The sequence below is a fragment of a genome, unplaced genomic scaffold (assembly GCF_019419815.1).
Source record: "Pyrus x bretschneideri cultivar Hongxiangsu unplaced genomic scaffold, Pyrus_bretschneideri_v1 Contig21, whole genome shotgun sequence".
Taxonomy (NCBI): Eukaryota; Viridiplantae; Streptophyta; class Magnoliopsida; order Rosales; family Rosaceae; genus Pyrus; species Pyrus x bretschneideri.
Window position 1 is genome coordinate 3,743,555 of NW_025999513.1, and position 23,168 is coordinate 3,766,722.

General features: G+C 38.0%; 4 protein-coding genes across 4 annotated transcripts; 2 read left to right on the forward strand and 2 right to left on the reverse strand.

The window, feature by feature from the left end:
• Positions 1 to 1,491, forward strand: LOC103930790 (probable membrane-associated kinase regulator 1). The gene has a single exon (XM_009340165.3). It carries the CDS (start codon positions 180 to 182, stop codon positions 1,359 to 1,361), a length of 1,182 nt encoding a protein of 393 aa, XP_009338440.2. The 5' UTR covers positions 1 to 179; the 3' UTR covers positions 1,362 to 1,491.
• Positions 1,492 to 7,402: 5,911 nt separating this feature from the next.
• On the reverse strand, positions 7,403 to 8,002 carry LOC125477294 (uncharacterized protein At5g39865-like). The gene has a single exon (XM_048584250.1). It carries the CDS (start codon positions 8,000 to 8,002, stop codon positions 7,403 to 7,405), a length of 600 nt encoding a protein of 199 aa, XP_048440207.1.
• A 7,142-nt stretch (positions 8,003 to 15,144) lies between these two features.
• LOC103930791 lies at positions 15,145 to 16,432 on the forward strand. Its single transcript, XM_009340166.3, has one exon. It carries the CDS (start codon positions 15,422 to 15,424, stop codon positions 16,145 to 16,147), a length of 726 nt encoding a protein of 241 aa, XP_009338441.2. The 5' UTR covers positions 15,145 to 15,421; the 3' UTR covers positions 16,148 to 16,432.
• Positions 16,433 to 17,471: 1,039 nt separating this feature from the next.
• On the reverse strand, positions 17,472 to 21,321 carry LOC103930792 (probable LRR receptor-like serine/threonine-protein kinase At1g67720). The gene is given in 10 exon segments (XM_009340167.3): positions 17,472 to 17,884; positions 17,971 to 18,042; positions 18,622 to 18,693; positions 19,006 to 19,074; positions 19,158 to 19,229; positions 19,352 to 19,487; positions 19,637 to 19,861; positions 19,864 to 20,099; positions 20,478 to 21,009; positions 21,121 to 21,321. Coding segments are annotated over 10 exon segments (1,533 nt in total). The 5' UTR covers positions 21,200 to 21,321; the 3' UTR covers positions 17,472 to 17,844.
• Between the last annotated feature and the right edge of the window lie 1,847 nt (positions 21,322 to 23,168).

The following is a 23,168-nucleotide window of genomic DNA, read 5'->3' on the forward strand; positions in this document are numbered from 1 at the left end:
AATAAGAATTCAAACTTGGAGACCCATCATCCCATGTGAGCTTCAAAAACCCAGATCCACGCAAATTTTAACGTACAAAACACGACCCACCACCTCTCCAAAAATTGACGGACCACAAAAACCCTCATCAAACTCACAAAAATCATTACATGTAACTTCATTTGCTCAACACACCACAAATGGAGACGTTGAGCACGGCAAAAGATACGACCAATAATATGAACAAACCCAATCCTCACCCTCACCGCCGTCACCTCCACCAAAAATCTCAAACCCTACCGCCCTCACCCACCCACTCCTTCCATTCCTCCTCCTCCTCCTCCTCCGACTTCGAGTTCACCATCTCTCTCTCCCCTCGCAAATCCTCCAACGCCGTCTGCCCCGCCGACGAGCTCTTCTACAAAGGACAGATCCTCCCTCTCCACCTCTCCCCTCGCCTCTCCATGGTCCGGACCCTCCTCCTCCCCTCCTCCGCGTCCTACTCTTCCTCCTCCGACACCACCACGTCGCGTGACTCCACCGGCAGCTCCTCCAACGAGTCACGAGATTCTACCTCCTCTTTTGCCAGCGACCTCGTGCTCTTGGCCGACCAATCATGCGACTCCTCCCGCCGCCCCAGCTCCGTCACGGAGGAAAACAACGAAGAGTCGTTGTTCAAGCGCGCCTTCAACTATAACAACAACAATAAGTACGTGAGCGTCCACTCCAACGACGGCGTTTCGAAGAAGAAGTACTTCTCGTTATCGAGATTCTCCTCCGTGTTCAAGAAGGAACCGAAAGTGCAGAAAGACAACACTCTAGATCCTCACAACAACGCCGCCGCGGCGGGGCTCGGATCTAACAATGCAGTGAAACCTAAACGCATGAGCACTACTGCCAAGGAGGTTATTAGTAAGTACCTGAAGAAGGTGAAGCCCTTGTATGAAAAACTCTCCCAAAAACAACAACAAAAAATGGGGGGAGGAGGAGGAGGAGGAGTGGGGGTCACGACCACAACAACGAAAACACCCGACAAATGTACGGCGACGACGGCAAGGAATACTCATAAAGATTATGGCTCTAATAATCATGGATTATTTTCCCATTCCTTCTCCGGTAACCTGAGGTACCCTAGAAAGAGAGGGTGCGTTTCTAGCTGCCCTTCTTCAATGCGGGGATCCCCGAGCCACTCGGGGATTCTTTCCCGCACTGGGGGTCTAACGGGCTCGGGTGGTGGTGGCCCTAGTAGTAGCACGTCATCGTACGGGGACAGATCGTCGATGGAGGAGCTTCAGAGTGCAATTCAAGGCGCAATTGCTCATTGCAAGAACTCCTTGGTTCATGGCAAGAGCACTACAACCATGGTCAGTCATGAGATTTGAGATCCAAGTTAATTATTAAATGTAAAATAATTAATTAATTTGTATGACTAATTAGATCCCAAGTTAATTATAAGTATTTTTATCTCTGTGTTTGTTACCAAGAGAGAGTTAGGTTATCTAACTAGCTGCATACATGACGGTTTTAGAAAAACTTACGGAACAAATTTATATACCTTAACGTTCTGGTTTAATAATATAATAACATATATAATTTAATATTTATGTATCATTACATTATTTAATCAAAACGCCGTATAATAGTAAATTTTTACATGCAAGTTGCTTTCAGATGATGCATGTGATGGGTGGTACTTTGGAAACACTCATTTGGATTTGGTCTCAAATATTAAGGAATCGATCAAAATTGGTTACTTTAGCCCCTTGGAACTTGAATCTTGTTTTTCTAGGGCTGTGTTTGGTTTGTTAGCTTTTGGTTTTTCGATTATTTGACCGCAAAAAACTAAAACTGTACTTAAACGTAAATTATTATAGCATGAAGTTATGCTTTTTTTTTTTTTTTTTTTTTTTCGGGAATGAAGTTATGCTTTTGGCTTTTGCTTTTTCCGTGTTTGTTTGTGATGATTATTTCAGTTGTCATAACCTTTTATGCATCAGATTTTTTCTGGAAATGTGTACGACTGTTTCTGACTTTTATATGGACATTGACTTTTTAGTCAATTTTATATTTTAATTTTAAATTTGTTCACCATTAATTAATATATACTTTGAATTTATTTACCGTTAATCATTTTAACTCTTCCATGATAGATATTTTAAATTTGTTCACCGTCAATTATTTTGACTCTTCCATGAGAAGTCTTTGTTAAATAAGGAATAAAATGACAAAATATTTTCAATTTAATAAATGTTTCAACAAAAATTGAGGTATTTTTGTTTTGGGCAAAAAACTGTTTACTACCCTCATGTTTCGTGGTTTTCAATATTTAGTACATTAAGTTTTTTTCGTCCCAGAGTCATATTTAAAGTGTGAATTTTGGGACAGTCTTATACATCCGTTAGTCAAACTGTTAAGTCTCCCATTAACTGTGACGTGGTGCCATGTGAACAATGACTGGGCACCACGTGTCATCCACGTGGAAATTAAAAATAAATTATTTTATAAAATAAAATAAAAAATTTATATAATAAATAAAAAAAACCTTCATCTTTCCCAAATCCCACCCGTGCCCTACCCTCCTATCACCCACCTCTTCGTCTTCCCCAAATCCCACCCTCATTCGCACTTAGCCAGCCTTAATCAAACCCCCCAAAATGTCCAATCTCCAACTAAAGACTTCATGCACCCTCCTCACCACCCTTCATTCCCGACCCCTTCCTTCCCCGACCCCCTCCCTTCTTCTCCCTTCCTCATTCTCTTCCTTGCACCTACTTCCCCACCGAAGCCCTAACAGAGCAGCACCTTCGGGTTCTACTCCAATCACTACTCTTGCCAGAAATCGCTTACCTGCACCTACCTCCCCGCTGAAGCCCCAACAGAGCAGCACCTCCAGGTCCCTACTCCGCTCACTACTCCTGCCAAAAACGTACCTCGACCCACGACGTCGCTGCTTTTTCGCACTAGCTCCTTCACTGTGCTTTTGGAACTTCCACTGACCCATACTTCTCCACCTATCGCCAAAACCCGACCACCCAACCCGTGGTCGTTTTTGTCTTTCCCTGTAGTGCTCTACTCTACTTTTTGGGTTTTAGATTTTCGAAACCATCAAACACCCAAAAAACGACCAAATTTTGAATCCAACACGTGGATTCAATCCCAGCTTATCCTCAAATTAAAACGCACCAAATTCTTCAAGTTTTCGACCAAATAGGTCGCACGCCCAGTACAATGACGCCGCCACTTCTCCGAGCACCCCCACATCGTCGAAATCTACCATCACCATTTGGTTTGGAGTTCAGCCGCGACGGCAAGAAATCGAAGTTGAAGTCAAATGGGTCAAAAATATTTTGGGTTTGCTCAATTTTTCTGAAAATTGAATTTTTTTGGGGATTAGGAGAAGGGAGGGGAGGTGAAGAAGGTGGAGATGGAGTAGGTTCGGTACAGAGGGATCAGGGGAGGGAGATGTGTCGGGAAAGTCGAAAATTAGTAGCAGAGAGGAGCACCGGAGAAATCTTTTAGTTGTGGGTTGTCGTTTTGGCCGTGTGTTATCGTTTTGGGAGTGAGCTTGGATCTGAGGGAAGAAGGAAAGAAGGGTGCAGGTTGGGGGGAAAAGGTGCAAGTTGTAGAGGGAAGAAGGAAGGTTGGGGGAGACTGGTTTTGGTGGTTGGAGTGAGCTTGGGGGAGGTTTTGGGGAAGAGGGTGCGGGTTGCAGAGGGAAGAAGGAAGGGAGGGGGTTGGGGGAGGTAGAAGACGAGTAGGTGATGGGAGGGTGGGCACGAGTGGGATTTGGGGAAGATGAAGGGTTTTTTTTTATTTTTTTATTATATAAATATTTTATTTTATTTTATAAAATAATTTATTTTTAATTTCCACGTGGATGACACGTGGTGCCTAGTTATTGTCCACATGGACGCCACGTCACATTTAACATGAGACTTAACAGTTTGACTAACGGATGTATATGACTGTCCCAAAATTTACACTTTAGGTATGACTCTGGGACGAAAAAAATGTTGAAAACCACAAAATTTCAGGTAGTAAACAGAGTTTAACCCTTTTGTTTTTTTATTATTATTTTAACGAAAATTTTTCACGGAATGACCAAAATGATTGATGGTAAACAAACTCAGGGACCAAATCTATCGATTTTAAATCTCATGAACCATTTTTAGCTAAAAATCCTTTGGAAATTATTTGTACGAATCAAGTTTATATAAGTCGATACAATATATGTCATAATATGACTACATTAACATAGAAAGCATATTCTAAAATAAGACATATCAATTATGTCGCTTACTTATATTATAATACGTTACGTAATACTTTGTGTTCGGTACTTTGTGTTCGGGTACACATAATATATTTTTCAAGTTCTGGCTTTAAAACAATTAAAAGAAAAATTAGAAAATTAAATTAAATGGGAGAAAGTTAGGCACATGGTCATTTCAGTTCGTTGAGGGTTGACTTGAGGTCAGCCATGTGCGTAAAGCTTCAGAGGTCGTGATTGGATAAAGACGGTGGATATTTTAATACGGGAAGCAGCTGCCAAGCCTCCAATTTTATGGACATTTTTTCAAATCTAAGTTCCGTAAGTACAAAAAATTCAGATAACAGAGTAGACCCCTAGATGTTGGTTGGAATTGGATGAGTAAGGTTACCATTTCCGTTAAAGTTGTGGTTGTTTTCCGGCGTTTTTGATATTCCACGAATTTGTTTGGCTGTAGGATGAAAGATTTGAACCTATCAAAATCTTAACTCGTTATACTAACAGCACAAGAAAAAAAAATTTGTTTGTTTTTTATTAATTCGTTGCGTGGTGAGGTTCTTCAAAACGAATATGGAACAAGAACAACATTTTAATTCATTACTATGCTTGTATATGTCACACATTTACAGTTAAATCAAGTTTATAGATTATTATGGTAAATATTTCAGAAACAAAATTATGGAGGTGGACAAAATCACATTAATTCGGACCTGGTAGATTGTCTTTTGCCAGATCGATGACACTCTTCTGAATCTAACTTGTTTCATGCGGACCTTAAGCAAATAATACAATGGCCCCCTCAATGAACAATAGCCACCCCTTTCACACCACGTATTACTACTAGTACAGTATTTGGGGGTTGAGGCCATATTTGTAAAGTTTGAATAGTATCTATCAACCATTGCAGAAGTTTTTCTACACGAAGTCACTGTATCTGTATCTTAAATTAATCACACGTTGTAACATGAGAGAGTTACAGTGCATAGTGCACAGTGAACTTAAAGTGCGATTGCCTCATTGGCAGGGCAAGCGGAGAACCATATTTTAAGAGACCCTAAAGTATATATATGTATATAGAGAGAGGGGTAATTACATGTGGTTTACATTAACTTTGAAAGGAAATTTTCAACAAATGACATATGAAGTTTTCCAATTTAAATAAGTTGTTTTTAAGTGTTTACCAAACACCTTTTTTAGCTAAACTTTTTTTTATATCCACTTTTTATAAAAGCACCTTAGTACCAAACCAGTACTTAATCCAACATCCCAAACTAAACAACTTCACCATTAACCACCCAGAGTTCAATTTATCTTACAATTTGGCAAATATGTTCACTTCCATTCACCTTTCCGTCAAATAATGGTAGACAAAAACAATACCTTTTTCAAGGCCACTCACACGATTTCACTCGACTATATAGAGTTTATATTTGACGAGTGTTAATAAAAAAAAAAAAATCGAGTAAAAATGTTGAGCTTTATGAAGGCGAAAAAAATACTGATATGCACCTATTTTGATTGCAATAGGGTTTATGTTTGGAAGGACAAATAGTTTATATATCCTAATTACGGTAGAGGACGAGAATGCCATGCAAACAGGATTTGTGTTTAGAAGGATAAATAGTTTATGTATCCTAGTTGTTTCACTTTGTTACATGCAATGATAGGATACTTGAACTAATTGGAAAACGCCATGTCTGAACAACTCTAGTAGTCTTGAACATTAAAGCTAAGCACGAGGGACAGCTTAATTTGGCATGATTATGCTCCTCAGCATTGCTCTCGCATTTGAGTGTTGTGCTACCAGCCTCCCAAGGACGACGATAACTAGTTCTGTGGGGGTTGCTTGCTGCATGCACATGCACATGCAGTTAGATCGATATATCAATATCGTTCTCCTGTACTTTATGATTTAAGAAAAATATAGTCATTCACCAATCGATCTAATTCACTAGTAGAAAAGAAAAACAACAATAAAAATTAAACCACCGCCTAAATTAGTTTACCACATAATCACATTGCAATCGACATGCACAAATTAATAGATCATATATATATCATCACCATTTGAGTTAACCATATCCCTATCTTGCCTGCGAATGCATTTGTAAAATACTTAATTAAAAGAAAGAGATGAGTGAGGCAATCTAGATTAGTAAGGGAAGCGATCTTCATACTCTCGTATTACATCTACACTTTTATTATTAGCATAGATGCAAGGTCCATCATTTCTTTTGATGTAGGATTGATAGTCACAACAAAACTTTGTATTAATTGACCATTAACGGTTAACACCGCACATAGCATCACATGGCATGCCAACATTGTGTTACTAATTTTCTCAAATTATATTATATGCTAGTGACGAGTTTATACTTTAGGCTATAACATCAGTTAATAATATGTTATAATATAAGTGAATCAATACCATATTTTTTTGGCTTATTAGTCGAAATACCCCCTGAAACTGCCACTTTACCCCATGGAACTGGTTTTGTCTCATTTTGGACATTTTCAACTCTTTTGTCTCATTTTACCAACTTCCGTTAATGGACTATTAAATTTAAGTGTGACAACCTGTCCCTAATTCTAAGCTTTATAAATTTTAAATTAGTGATTTTACGAAAATGCCCTTGAGGCAAAGATTTTGACTTTCGTTGACCATTGGTTAGAGAGACGTAGGACTTATTCTTTTAGCGTATCCTCGTAGTACTCATCACTATGAACGCATAGGCGAAAACTGTTTACGAGTTCGGATTATAATGATATAGTTACGAACGTTTGAAATTAGTTATTTAAAGTTCAGTTAAATAAATTGAACTCCCACCTTGCGGGAAGACTGACCAATCAGATTAAGGGCTGGTTTGGCATTGCTGTGCTTTGAAAAAAAGCTGTTTCTTCTGTGCTGTTAAGAATAATCAGCTGTGAAATAAAGCAGCATAGTGTTTGGTAAACTTTTTTTGTAAAAGTGCATTTGGAAAAAAAAAAAAAAAAAAAAAGCAATATGATAGTGTTCCTTGCCTCCCCACACCCTTCACACACAGACCCAGCTTTTCTCTTTGGACATCCAACAAGAATCTAACCCAGCAAACCCTTCTCCAAAATCTTCAGCACCTTCTCAGAGCCACCTATATATCTCCCCTTCACAAACACCTATGGCGGCACTGCTGCCTCCTTCCCTTTCCCCTTCATCAAGTCGCTCAACTCTTCTCTGAACTCGCGATCCATTGACACGTCACGCTCAACAATCATCACCCAAAGGTCTTCTATCTCTGCCCGGACGACGTTACGCTCCTCAAAAGTCCGCCGCACTCCTCGCGTCGTCTTGTAGACAACGACTTTGTTTTCTCTGCCCGGCGGGCGTATTTTCTCTAACCGATCAAGTGGATCCTTCTTGTTGTTCACTCGGAAGACGCTTTCGTACGGAGATTTAAGAATTGCGCGATTCGGGTTGGAGTTTTCTAAGAAAACGAAGGGTTTGGGTGGCGAAAGCAACGATAATCTGAAGCTGTTGGCATTAAGCCCGTTCATAAGCTCCCATGAGTTAATGACTTCTGGGTCGGAAGGCAGCGGTCTCGGGTCAGACAATAGTGACTTGGGTTCGAACTCGAGAGACTTAGGATGGGACAAGGGACTTGGGAAAATAAAGGAAGTGAGGAGGTTGTAGGTAGAGGAAGTCAGCGAGACGATGTGGTGGCTCAACGTGGAGCTGCCGAGTTGGGAGAAATGAGAAAGAAGAAAGGAGGGCAACATTGGCAGCTTCCACAATAAGCCATTTTTTTAAGCTGCCTTTTGCAGCTTCCACTTTTTAGCTTTTTTTCATCTGAAACTTTGAAAAAAAAATTGATTTGGGGTGTTTACCAAACACCAAAAACTCTCCCAGCTTTTTTTCATACCAGCTTTTTTTAAAATCACCTCAACCCCAAACCATACCTAAAGGGTAAAGACCAATCAGATGAGAGAGAAGCAACAAATCGGGAAAGGAGAAAGAGGGGTTTCCTTCCCGTTGACCTGTGCACACCCACGACCAACCCGTTTGTGACCCAGTTTGATTCCGGGCAAATCATGCTATTCTTCTCGTTGAATCACCACCCTTAATCACCTAAAAATCACTTAGTGGCGTCCCATCCACCATCTCAACCTAAAAACAAAGAGTTTTGGTTCCAATTTCGTGAAGGTCGACGCACGGCTGGGTAGGTACTAGGTGGCGATCCACCCATTTCTGAAACACTTACCTTTAGTCACCACCACCAAAACACTTCTCTGGAGGTCAGGAACAAAGCCCAAACAGTTTTATGGATGGTGGTGTTGCAGATTGATTGAATTGAAGAACACATAATTCTAGGGTTTCGGCGGGTTCTTGGCGATTTGAAGCTTTTCCCAGCCAAATTGGACTTGGCCACAGGTATGAAACTTGCTTTACTCGTTGAGATCTTCATTCCTATAAAATTTGATATTTTTTAGAAATAGTTGATTTTTCTGGCAAGTCGGGGCGGCCGACCGTCGTGTGCGGCGGTGCGTGGGTCGAGGCACCCCCTGACCTTCCTAAGCTAAGTTTGATAACCCAATTCCATAGGTGAAGTCCAATTGATGAAATCTCATCGTTTGAACATAGTTTTGATAGAGACAGCTACTTGATCCTTATACGAATTGACGATCCGACCGTTGGATCATCACCAAACTTTAATACATTATAGTATGTAATATTTGAGGATATTAGAAACTTATGGATTTGGAATTTGACATACAGATCTTCCTGAATTGGAATTTTTAGTTCACAAATAAAACGTTAACCGCCACTTGAATTTGCAATTGGCGGATATCCAACCGTTGGATCGTAATGAAACTTTAGTATGATATTTTAGAAGCATAATGTGAATTTTTGGAAGTTACGGATTGGAAATATGTGATGCGGATCTTCCGGATCAAGTTACGTAGTGTTGTGGACCCTACCGTCGATCTTTGATTGACGGTTGACTTTTGGTCAATGGGTCATTTTAGAACATCCTTGGGGATGTGTTTTATGTAAGGTACGTGTCCTATCAATAAGGATTTTGAGATGTGATTTGATAATTGTTCTAGGCACTGATCGTTCGTGACGCCTCGATATTCGTACTAGGAAGTTGTAGCGCAGACCTTAGGTGAGTGGGTCTTTTTCTTATATATATATATATAAACTTCACGGTTTCCAGAAACATTTTTTTTTATATGGAACTATGCTTTGCTTGCCATGTCGTAAATAAGCTACATTTTAAATATTGCATTGTTACACTTGTGATTGTATTGTGTGATGCTACGAAGACTCAAGTAAGCTTTATGTGAATATTATGTGATTGAATGGATTGTATTGCATGGGTATTAATGTTCCCACCTAGGGCTAGGGCCAACCTTCACGTGATTATTCACCTCCCGCACCACACGCTTACCTTGAATCCAAGTCTTGTGCCAACCTGTCGTACATACCACAATAGGTGGTTCCGACTCATAGGTGACCCGTGATTTATCGCACATCTTTCATGTGATCGTAGTACTTGAGCGTACATATTTATACCCAACCTATTGTACAGGTCACACTAGGTGACTCCAACTCGTGTGCTAGCCTAGATTGATGAGCTATAAGTCCAGTCATACAGGTCACGTTAGGTGACTCCGACTGTCATACTATTTTATATTGGTTTCACACCTGGCTTACATTTATTAATGCTGAGATATTATGACATGACATACTTTAGTTTTCGCTGCTCTTGGGCATTGGTTTTTATACCTATGTAGTAATATTATTTTCTGGAAACTATACGGGTTTTACGGCGAGGGGTTATAACACTTTCAAAAGATTTTTATTAAAACTTTATTTTTAGGCCCACTCACCCTTATTTTTTGCCCCTCTAGATGTTAGTAGCAGAGTTTTCGTACTGACGAGGATTATTGGCAAATCTTGGTGTAGGCAAGTATCATCGATGATATAATTCTCACCCTATTTTACTGTACGGTACTTATGCTCTGTCATCACATGTGAATTGGGTTCATTCCCGCTCACGGTGCACTCTTGTATTTAGACACTTTTAGGTTTAAATTTACTTATATTTTCCACATCACTACACTTAATGGCTTCGTCACCTTCTTGGTGTCAACCAGCATAGCTCAATTCGGAGTCCTAGTTGACATTCCGGGTTGGGATGTGTCATAAGGGTATTTTAGACAATTCAGTTTTTACACATTTATTCCACACTAAACAAGTCTCAATTTTATTTTTAACAACTCTAATTCAAACACATATATTTTGGGCATTTTAAAATAAATTATTCAATCAATAGAAAATTTTCAAGCAACAAATCATTGTATCAACCAAAATACGAGTTATATTTGTTTGAAGAGTAATTTCACTTGCAGCCAAAAAAAATCATTTAAGCAAATGTGCACACTTTGAAACAAAAAAAATTGAGCACTGATTCCACTAGGCATGAGCTTGTTCAAACTGTGCACATTTACTTTAAATGATTTTTTTTGGTTTGGGAAATATTTTGGATAGCTTAATGGTATACTGATTTTATTGTAACGAATATTTTTCAATTGTGAAGTTTCGAGCCAATACATGGATGTTTTGCCAGTGAAATGACTCTACGAACAAATGTAACCGTTATTCTGATTGATACAATGATTTTGTTGCTCTGAAATTTTCTATTAATTGAATAATTTATTTTTAAAAATGCCCAAAATTTATGCGTTTGAATTAGAGTTGTCAAAAATTAGGCTAAAGGTAAATAAATGTGTAAAAACTAAAATGTCTAAAATATGCTTAAATTTAACAATTCATTACGGAAGTGGGTAAAGTGAGACAAAAGAGTTGAAAATGTTAGTTTCAGGGGGTAAAGTGAGACAAAACCAGTTTCAAGAGGTAAACTGAGACTCAATGGCAGATTCAGGGAGCATTTCGACTAATAAGCCTATTTTTTTTTCCTTATAACAATCAATAGTTGGGGGAGGGGAATCAAATATTGAATTTCAAGTCCAAAAAACTGAAAATAAATGCTCTTAATTACTTGAGCTAGAAGCCCCTTACAATTGGTAAAACCATACTTAGAAGTTACTAAAAATGAGAGTGGAGATAGCTTAGGTGGCAAAACAAGAATTAACTTGACTCCTCAATGAGGAGTTCTTCCTCAAGATGTTACCGATTCACAAGCTTTGTGTTTGTGATTAGATTCGTTCATATTAAAAATCATTCTGTAACGATCCATCTCTGCAGAAAATCAATAAAATAAGAGATCGTTTAGTTATCGAACTATATAAAAACAAATAGTCAGATATCGTAAAAGCTTTATGAACCGTTATTTGTGTTGCTGTAGTTGATTGACTAAACAACCTTATTTTAAATTGTTTTTTTTTTTTTGCAGAGATAATCTTACAGAATGATTTATAATATGAACGGTTCTAATTATAAACACAAAGTTTTATAAATCGGTTACAAAGTGTCTTGAGGAAGAACTCCTTCCTTAATTTAAAGAGCCAATCTTTCCTCGTTGGTAAATGTGGGTGTGGATTGGATTATGTCCAGAGTTCGATGATCTACATCAAAAGAACAAAAGAAGTGGCTCCCTCAAGTAGTGGAATTATTTGAAGGTGTCAGAGTGCAGCTTCCAAAATGATTCATAGCAGAAGATCTAGTTGAAACTTGAAAGACTGCATGCAGAGATTTTTTTTTTTTTTTAATTTTTTTGGTTGGAGGCAGAGATTAATTAACACTCCTCCTTTAAGTAATCCTATGATCACGGCCCGATGAAAATGCTCACGCTACACTGCAGGGAGATACTCTAGTGAGGTTTTTGGGCCTTGCTAACCGCAACCACATTTAAATCCACTCATTCGTTTTTGCTTAAACTTTTCTCGTCCTCAAATATTTCTATTATAACGCTAACAAATAGACTGGGTTAGAGAGCGCTTTTGTAGGATTCACTTCTAATTATAAGCAGTTTTTAAGTAAGCGACAATAAACTTCAGTTGTGGAGCATTTCTTTACAATTGTCACTGGAGTTTTTGTTGTTGTTAGAATTATAACAATACTCTGTTCATGAACCACTAAAAGTATCTTTACACTCAGAAAAACTTTTCAATCCACCTAACCTATATATTATACTCTGTGGCCTGAGTCTTACAAATTACAGTGTTAAGTATCCAACTGAAAGTAATTAAACAAACACATAGTCAAAGAACTTAAATCTCTCTCTCTCTCTCTCTCTCTCTCTCTCTCTCTCTCTAACTAGAGCTCCATGATGGAGTATTTAACAGCTGGGATTTGCATGAAACCAGAGTAAACCTCCTCTTAATCTTTAATTAATACAGTGGTCTATCATCTGTATGCTAATATTTAATGGTCCCCCACAACAGTTAGCCACCCACATTGCCTTGCCTCCGAGTTTTTATTTTGAGCGGTGATTTATGCGCTCTCTTTTTTATCTTATGCACTATTTTTCTTTTCTAGTCGTCTAATTGAATAAATTAAAACGAAACAAGAGCGTGCAAGATTTAAAAAGGATGCCATAACTAGGAGTGAAAATATTTTATGACCTCCAACGAATAACCTCTTTTATCTTTTGGGTGCATTTAATCCTTCTTGCAAAAGTAAGTACGTCTAAAACATATCAAAATTTGTGGTTCCCTTTCTCCAACGTTACAAACTTACACAATCCAACGAGTCACGTATGTGACAGATAGGAAGGGTACTATGTTCTTGTGTCTTAATCCTTTACTATTGTCTGTGACAACACTATACATAAATAGTAACAAGTACGTACTAGCCTTCGATTTCACAAAGTGATACATATACGAACAATGTTGGAAACGTTAAAAAATTATGTTAATCATATGGTCTAACTAGACACAAGCCTTATGTTTAGATGTAGAAAGTTATAGACCCATTTCTCAATCACCTCGCACGTGAACATTATGTTTGAGGTACATAACATCAGAACTTATTTACAATTTATCAATCGTTCGAAACTACTTAAGTAGGAAACATGGTTGAAAAACTGGTAACTTTTTATTAGAATTCCAAAGTATTTTAAGGAAAAGCATTTAGGAATTGTTTCTAATACTTGGCAGATACTTCTCAATAAAAACACTTCTGTATCAACCAAAAACACTTATAAGTTAGGAAGTGTTATTAACGTCTCCAAAAGCAGTCTCAAACAGACCTTTACCATATTAACCACCTAGTTACAAGGAAAGTCTTGAGTAAGGTCAATCTTATGTGTAGTGACAATCAACATATCACATATTTATAATCGAGGAATCTCTCAAATAAGTTTATTCGACAGATTTTTTTTCCAAAAAATTGTAATGGTTGTGCTATATTTTCTTAACATAATCATACATTTTTTAATATTAATTTTAATCTACACACCTAATTCTCTTTGGTTTCACCAACTATCGTTTGGAATTGCTTTTAAACTGACTAATAGTTTTTTGATGAAAAATTTATTTGGAACCAATTCTTAGTAAAATGCGAGTAAATTCTTAAAAAAAACACTTGAAGTGCTTCTACTTTTGAAACCCAAAAATTTTCTTCTCTAAAAGCATTTTCAGTAATTCTAAAAGTACTTTCAAACGAGTCTTATGACTTGTGATGCAAATGCAGGCATTAATTGATGACTGTTAAAATCAAGAAATAATTTGGGTATCACATGGTGGTTAATGTTGTTTAATATATGAGTAAACACTTTGAGACATTATTGTCTCCCTTAGTCTTACAACAAAGACATATAATACAGGACACTGAAGGACCACACAACAACCCCAATACTTAATAATAATTAGATTTAGTGATTTACCCTAAAAATATTCATTAGCTGTCCTGATTTAATTATAATTATAACTCCCCAAATCTTAATGGAAGCTTTTTAAGCTGTTGGCATGATATCTACCACTTCAAAAACCTTTCAAAATGACAAGAAAACCAACCCAAGATAGGGGAATTCACATGAAATACCAGAAAGAGGCAAACCCTATAGAAGGTTAGTTTGGTCATAAAAATGTATCTATGATTCAGAATGGCACATGTGGCCACATGCTTGGGACCCCTAACTAACATGTTATAACTTATACTACCCCTGTAAGCAGGGGAGTCAAATCTCTCTTTGACTAATCCAAACTCATTTAGATTAATTACCACTAATCCATGAGATAATCCTAATTTAAAGTTTCCTGCTCCTATGTGCTGTTTTAAATTTGAAAAAGCAAAAGATCCCCCTCTCCAACATAATCACATGTATCTTGCAAGGTTGATAGGATTTACCCTAATCTAATACCTACAAAACAATAAAAAGACAAAGCATGAAAAGCTTTAAGATTATCTTTTATTCGAAAATGATAAACACATAATACCATTTTTAATCTCTTATACACTTCTTTTTAATCATGACTAGTTGATTCAGTTTGGTTTATTCAATTCGATGTTTAGATATAAAAAAAGACGTATGATAATCACTTCTCATATTCTATTTAAGTAACAAAATTTTTCTAATTTCTCTCATTATGATACATGAATCTAAATTATATGTAACCTGATGCATTGTTCAAATCAACAAATCTAATAGTATAATATGTCAAACCGTCTAACAAAAGAAAATATCTTCTCCTTTTGTATAATTTATAGGAAAATGATTTTTACGCTCACTTTTTCTCCTCTAGCACTCCCTCTTTTTCTCTAGTGGTTGAATTGAATAAATCATATGAGCACTAAGGGTTCAAACAAAAGAAAAAGTTTCCATTCTTCAAAAGAGCAGAGGTTAAATCCTTTTCCAGGAAGTTACTTTGCACTTTTTCTAATCAAATTTGGGGTTTTGGAAGAACAAGAAAGAAAACACTAGTTAGAATTGCATGAGAAGCTATGGTAATATATAAATTTGTTGTCTTTATTGAGTTCCCAATAAGGTGAAGTTGTCCATGTGCCTGCTTCTATATTCTAAACACCACCTGAGCTCTCTTGTTTCGCCTCCACCAGACCACCTAACTTTTATAATCCAAACGATAATTACTGCCCAATTAGCCATCACATAACACACAGATTAACACTTGACTTAAAAATTAACATCAACAAACCATCTCTTCCTTCCCTTTATATATACCACATACCCTCATGCATTTGCTCAAAACCACTCTTTCACTACCACAAAAATGGGATCCCTAGAAATTGTTCAGGCAACCCCTAGATCCGTCGGCACGCCTTCGAGTCCGCGGATTTCGTTCTCCGCTGAGTTCCTCGACGAGAACAACTTCATCTCCATCACCCCGAATTCGCGCGGCGAAGTACAAGACAAAAAAATGGAGGGTGGTGATCACCAAAAGGTACGTAACCCGGATTTTGAGTTTCTCTCGAGCAACGTGAGTAGCCATGCCATGTTGTCTGCAGATGAGCTATTTTTCGAAGGGAAGCTCCTTCCCTATTGGCAAAAGCAGCACGCCGAACGGCTCACGAAGCTCAACCTCAACACCAAGGACGTTGAGGGAGACGAGAATGAGGAGGGGGTGAACAAGGAGGAGAGCCGGGGGAGTTGGTTTGTGGACGACGATCCATCTCCGAGGCCGCCTAAGTGCACGGTTTTGTGGAAGGAGCTACTGAGACTGAAGAAGCAACGCGCTTCGACATTGTCCCCATCTTCCTCGTCCTCGTCTTCCTCTTCTTCCTCGAACTCGTTGGCGGATATAGCTACAACGACGGATCAAGAGAAGGAAGGGAACAAAGAGAAGTATATGAAGAGGATAAAGAAAGGGTTGGAACGAACAAGATCCGCAAGCATAAGAATAAGGCCGATGGTAAATGTGCCAATTTGCACACAGGTGAAGAGCAGTGTCTTGCCACCTTTGTTTCCTCTCAGGAAAGGAAGAGTACTAGAGAGGTAGAGAAGTTGGTCCGATCTGCAAGATTAATTGTGTCATACAAACTCTACTATGCTCCGCCGTAAGACGAAAACCCTACTATGCTCCGGCGTAAGAGTGCGGCCAAAGATCCAACATCCAAGGATCCCCGTGCATATTGGAAAATCAAGATTTTCATTGTTTTCTCAAATTTCTCCATATATTTTTTTCTTTCATTTGAAATTTCTGTCTCATGTTTAGAAGGGTGTATTCAATTAAGAATTCGAGACTTTAATGGATTTATAAATCTATGAATTTTTGTAGAGTTTAATTGATTTGTAAGATTACATATAAAATTTTGATTCAATTCCTTGAAATCTCATGAGAAGAGGTGAGATTTGTGGATGCTTAAAATACACTACGAAATCTCTCAAATTCCCTCAAATTCCTCAACTCTCTAAAATTCTTTAAAATCAATTTCTAATTGAATACATCTGGAATGTTATAAACTTATTTAAAATCCTAATTGAATACATCCGGATTTCTATAGCATTTTAATAAACTATCTTAAATTTTAATTGAATACACCTTTAATTTCAAAGAAACACTTAAAATCCTGATTGAATACCCCTAAATTCATTAAAGAATTAAAATTCCTTAAAATCCCAATTGAATACACCCAGTGTTGATTATGGTGAATTTGAAGAATCGTAATGTAAATGCTAACTTTTCTAGTATTTTTTGTCACAAAATTAACAGAAATTTGTTTGATTATTTTGTCTTTTTTTCTTTCTTTTGGAAATTTTTTTTTATTGAACAAACGATATTATCTACACGAAGGGATGGGGGAGTGCGTTAAACCTCACCGGACAAGTAATAATGTGGTTCAAATCTTGCATTTAATGAAAATTGAACCTAAAACTTCTTATTTACAAACAAGAAGAAATACTACTAAACTGCAGTACTAAATGACTTTTGGCTTCTTGTATTGTCCAAAATGTACATACAATGATCCGCCAACTGGCTCTACCAAATAAGCAAGGAGGAAAGTGAGAAAATCATGCAAGATGCAGATGCACATCTGTGACTCGGTGGGTCCAACATGTGAGCCATTGCAGCTTTTGGAATCTGATTTTTGGCCTTAACCACCATTGAATGTTTGAATTATTTTTAGCATATGAAGAAAGGGAAGAGGACCACATTCGTAGGGTTCTCTTTGATGCATGGTTTGAATGTAACAGGGAGTCGAATTCCCGACTCTAATTTACAGGGATGGAGATTCAAACTTAGGTGCAAGGAGACTGGCACTCTGCCAACTGGCCTAAAGTACATATGTGAATTTAATAGGGAACCATACACCTAACGGAAGTAAATAAAGGATCAACATCAATCACTTCACAAAAATATAACTTTTACAAACAATACAATGGTGTACATTTGAAAGGAAAATTAAAAGTGTATTAAAGAGTAAGAAAAATCAACTATGGACAACTTAAGAGCATCAACTACGGATCAACGTGACCGTATATGAACAATCGGGTATAAAACTGTAGGGTAAAATTTCAATGAAGGTCTCAAACCCCATCAAAACTAAAGATAAGCGCAAGAACTTTCGACTGCAGGACCAAAGAGCAGGCAAAGGGAAAATTTGCAGTCCAAATTTTGTAGAGCTCTTAATGTTGAATGTTGGGATCAAGTTTCTTGGAAAAGATATTTACCTTTGAATGCACAATACTAGCTGTTCAAGAAGGTGGCTGTGCTGAAAAAGAATTTCCAAACGTCCTGAAATGCAAATTAAAACAATCAGCTTAAGGTGCAATTCTTAAGGTTTGAGTGGTAAGACTAGTGGAATTCAACTACCTTAGGTCCTTAGGTCCAGTCCCGATTTTTGAATAAGGCTATCTGGAACTTCACCAGTCAAATTATTGTTTTGTAAGAAACTGAAAGAGACATGGAAGCAAGTTAGGAAATCAGAAAGTCCTATGTATAGAGATAAATGAGCCGTGTGTGCATATATTTCCGAACTTAGTGAGAATCCTTTGTCAATCACAAGGTTTAGACCATGATACACTTCTAATGGTATTTGCTTCTGACAAACAAAACAGACAGAACATCTGGAAGCCCTAATGTATTCGTCTGTAATATACAGCACGCTGAACATGCAAATTTTTGTTGCAGCCATTCCAGATTCTTATATGCTTTAAAAAGTAGGTGTTTCCAACTACAGGAGAATCAAAAGGTATCAGTACTGGGGTTATACCACAAGTTGACCTTACACCATAAAGTTTTCAAATCAGTCACAATTAACTTTTGCCTCCAATAAATTACAGCGCTAACAATTCTACAATTAAACAGTATAAAATATACATATATTTGAACGTGAACCAATAATAACATAACGAAACCAAATTCTTCTCATCCATTTTTCAATACAAATAGACATTTTGGAAAATGCAATTAAAAAACTCAAATTAATACCAAGAAAGAAGAAGCGACTTTGACTGTTTGACATCACTTACAGTTCATGCAACCTATCAATGCTCCCGAGCGATGAGGGGATATTTCCACTGAAATGATTGTTTTCCAAGTGCCTTAAATGAGGGAAAAAGAAAAATTGGATCAGAGAAAGCCATTTCAGGCAAAAATAAGGAGACTCAGAATATTCAGGAATCAGATGAGACAACCAATGCAATGACAAAGTAGCACAAAACCGCTAAAATAGATTATTAATCACTTAATCACACCACAAGCAGTATAGTTTCAACTTTCAGGCCACTGACTTGCAGAATACCATTTATGGTGGCCAATGTTTCCATATGCCATAATGTGTTTCATTGCAAGTTCAAAAATAAAATGATGAAGAGGCAAGGGCAAACGGTGGGAAGTAAATTGTCACAACTTACAGTTTCTCCAGTAACTTCAACGAACTTAGATCGGGAATATGCCCTGTAAAGTTATTCTTCCCAAGCAAGCTGTCAGAAGTACTAAATCGTCAATCAGGCATTCAACAATACTTGTGAACAAACTAAATACGGTTAAATTCTCAGGAACCTACATATTAGACAATGCGGTCATGTTGGCAATGCTAGGTGATAGCGATCCTGAAAGGCCCGTATTTGTCAGATTTCTGTAAGCATGAGGAAATAGAAGTAAGTTTTGGCCATGTTGAGATGGAAAAAGAAAGGGAAGCACACTATAAGCAATACAAAAATCGAGCATGAAAAATGATTATGACAGGTTTCAACTCACAAAGTGACCACACGAACTCGAGGGCCTGGAGAGCATGTAATGCCTGTCCACGAGTACTGACGGGGAAAACAAGGATCACCATTCCAGTCAGGTGGAGGGTTCAGAAGACTTTGTTTTACTCTTTGCAAAGCAATAACTGCTGATATGAAAAGGGAACTCCATGAAGTATTACATCAAGCCTAGGAACAATCTAATGTTGCAATTTGAATAAGCCTGTTTACAAATTTCTAACATCAGTTAGTTCAAAACTAAAATATCACCCAAAACCATCAATGATAAGCATACCATCTCGAGTAAGAGTTGTTCCTCCAAGGGGCAACACATCAAACACCTCGCCTGCATTAATCAAAGCACCACTGCTTGATCCGGCAGATGGGGTCAAAGTAATCCTAGTAGAACCAGAAAGAGGCCACCTTGATGCATAAACAACAAGCCCTTCTGGCTTCACATCCAAATCCTTGTAATACGGAATACCATTGATGCTAATGTTCAACACTCTTGACCCTGTGGACTGCCCTGAGCAAAGTACAGAGCTATGTAGTAATTCGATTCAGGAACTGACCGAGGAGGCCAATTCAACTCCATGGCCTCAGTTTTTCCTGTCGTCAATTCGCTTTCAAAAACTTTCAAAGGGGGCATATTCCACATGCCAGAAACAGACGCATTTGAGTTGCTCACATTGATCGGAATCATTGGATTGTGTTCTTCAAATGGCGCCCAAAATCGATCAAATTGGTCATCTGGGTATCTGAAAATACCCAATTTCAGATACTAAAATCTCACAAATTTAACTTCAAAGTCACTGAATACACAAATATAGAACTTAAACAAATGATAACAGTGTATTTTTGCTCACCATCACATTGATTGTCATTAAAAGAATGCAAATTAATCTATAAACTACACAAAAATTAAAATTTAAACTCATCTAACGGCAATCAATACGGTGATGCAAAAACATAGATGGGATGTGCCCTCCAAATGGCACCCAAAATCGATCGAATTGGTCATCTGTGTATCTGATGATAACCCAATTTTTAGATTCTAAACTCACTCAAACTTTGACTTCAAAAGTCACTGAATTTACAGATTTTTACAAGCTACAGCAAAAGAGAGAGGCGCATACCGAATGATGGATCCGGTGTACCCAAAGCTGTTTCGGGAGACCAAACTGAGGCCGTACGACTTGAAGTCCGTGGAGTTGTAGAGCGAGTCTTCGAGTATCACAAACTCCAGGGCGGAGATAAACGGGTCGGATTTGGTGTAATTGTTCGACCCGAGACAGACGCTCATGGTCTTGCCCTGAGCGAGAAAGACCCCCTCGTAGTAAGACGACAAGCCCTTGGCGTAGTCTTCGGTGGTGTTAACGACGGCCCAGAAAGTGCCGTCAACAATCTGGTCGAACACCGGCGGCGAGCCGTTGCCGTAGTAGTAGTACGTGGTCCGGACCATGTACTTAGCTTTGCGGTAGACCTGGACGGTGTAGCAGAACTTGCGGTGGGGATTGTTCGGGAACGATCGGGCGGTGGAGAGGATGGGGACGAGGACCGGGGTCGTTAAGTTCCTCGGGGTCCCAGCGGATACGAAGCTGGTGTCCGGGAGCCATTCGCGGCCGTCGATTTCGGATTTGACGGCGGCGCCGCAGTTAATAAGAGTACCTGGTTCAAAATTTTCAAATTAGAATGTGAGCATTCAACCCAAAGTCAATTGGAAGACGGAAAATGAATTTTACAATAAAGGACTAGACATTTCCATATTAAAGGGCATACCTTTGGGGAGGGAGAGAGAGAGGGGGAGGAGGGAGAGGAGGAGGAGGGGGATGAGGAGATGGAGGAGGGAGATAAACATGGTGGAGGGCGAGGAGAGAAAGAGGAGGTGTAGAGAGAGAATGGAAGGGCTTTGGTTGGGTGAGTGAGATAAGCAAGGAAGGAATAGGAAGAGAGAGAGAGAGAGAGAGAGAGAGAGAGAGAGAAGGAGCCGCGAAGGTGGAGTTGGGGAAGAGGAAAGGTATTTCGGTTGGGTAAACGCGGGAAAACAAGGGCTTGGTCAAGAGTCGGTAGTTTAATTGCTAAATTAACTAATGTAATTATGATTTGGTGGGGTAGGTGGGTGTGTGGGGTACCACTTAGACCAAATGAAGACCCGGCCCACCGGAAAAAGTAAACGGATAAACTGTAAACAAGTGAAGCCAGCAGGACTAGACCAACTCAAACGACAGCCCAACAGCAAACTGTAGAAGCGAAGACAAACAGAAGATCCAAACCAAACCAAATCAAACCAAACCAAACCACCAGAAGAAGATTAATAAATATTTTAAATCGGCTTAAGCAAAATTAAGTTTATGAAAGTTCAAGGGACTGTTTTCTGCTCTATACTTTATATCAATTCGAACAAATACTGGCTTTGTCTATAGTTATTCATCATTATACCAAAATAAAGTTGTATATGTTTTCTTAACCACTACATCCAAGGAAAAATGGTAGGGCTCGAACTTTATGTAATTTCAAGTGTGACGTAAGTGATATTTTATCTCAAAATGCCATGCACTTAATATTTTCTTTATTTTCTTTTTGACTAGTGTATCCAAGTCTTAGACTCGACTACTCACTTAACCCCACAACATTTGGGGAGCGAGAAACTCTAGCATTTGCTAGGTGGTTACCGTGGAAGAAAGTCGAACCTCAGACAATTTAAGAGCAAACCAAGGACTAGACGGCTAGACCAACAACTCTTAGATTAATATTCTTTTATGAGCAATCAATCCTTCTATTTTGCACAATTGTATATCTGAGTACATCGATATATTTTTACACTAAGAGGGGAGAGTTCAGCTAAGCAACATACTTGGCAACCAAATTTTGTATTGAATTCGTCATCCAAAAAATTCAAACCTAAGACCTCTTATTTTCAATTGAAAATGAATATCGGCGACTCCACAATTGTATTTGATCCACCATTCTTACACAATCTCGACCTTGAATCAAATCATAATTCATCCATCCTCCGTCTATTAGGCAATTGATTACATGTGCTCCATGATGATTTGTCATGTGTCCCAAGTCAAACCCGGCTCTAATACCATGTTTTGTACCCTTGTAATCTTAGCTCGTCACTAATTGCACAAGTTGTATTAGTTTTGTTCAGAACTTAAATCCTAAGTCGAATACATGGTTGAGGCCCCATTCTCTTGGACCTCCATGTGTGATATTTTATGTCAAAAACACCAACACATTTAAAAAAAAAGAAAAAAAAAATTACATCCTAACCAATTGATATAGAATATATTTTGTGGTGTGTGATATCCACACATCCCTTTTTACTTATCCCATGCCTTTTTGGTTTTCGGTCGTCGGATCGGATGAATTGAAGAAGATCAATATACAGAAATGAACAAGAGATGTGTGAGAAGTAAAAATGGGTGTGTCGATAGCACACCCCTATTTTGTTAGGAAACATGATTAATTTAAAACAACAATGATTTTTCACAGACTCACTTTCACAATTACACTCCCTAGTTAATTCAATATTTTAATTTTCTTTTGATCAGTTTCATCAATAACTAGAAAGAAAAAAAATGGAGTGCTCAAAATAAAAAATAGGGTGCATAAAGAATTCCCATTTTTTTTTCTTGAGCAAATGATGTTATTTGCACTAAAGAAGTAGGAGATTAGACTAAATTTTACAATGAACTAACAATAATGTGATTCAAATTCGCTTTTAACGAAAATTAAATCTAAAACATCTCAATTACGAGGAAAGAACAATACTATCAGACAAACATCTCAATTACAAGGAACTTTTTTTTTTGGGGTCAAAT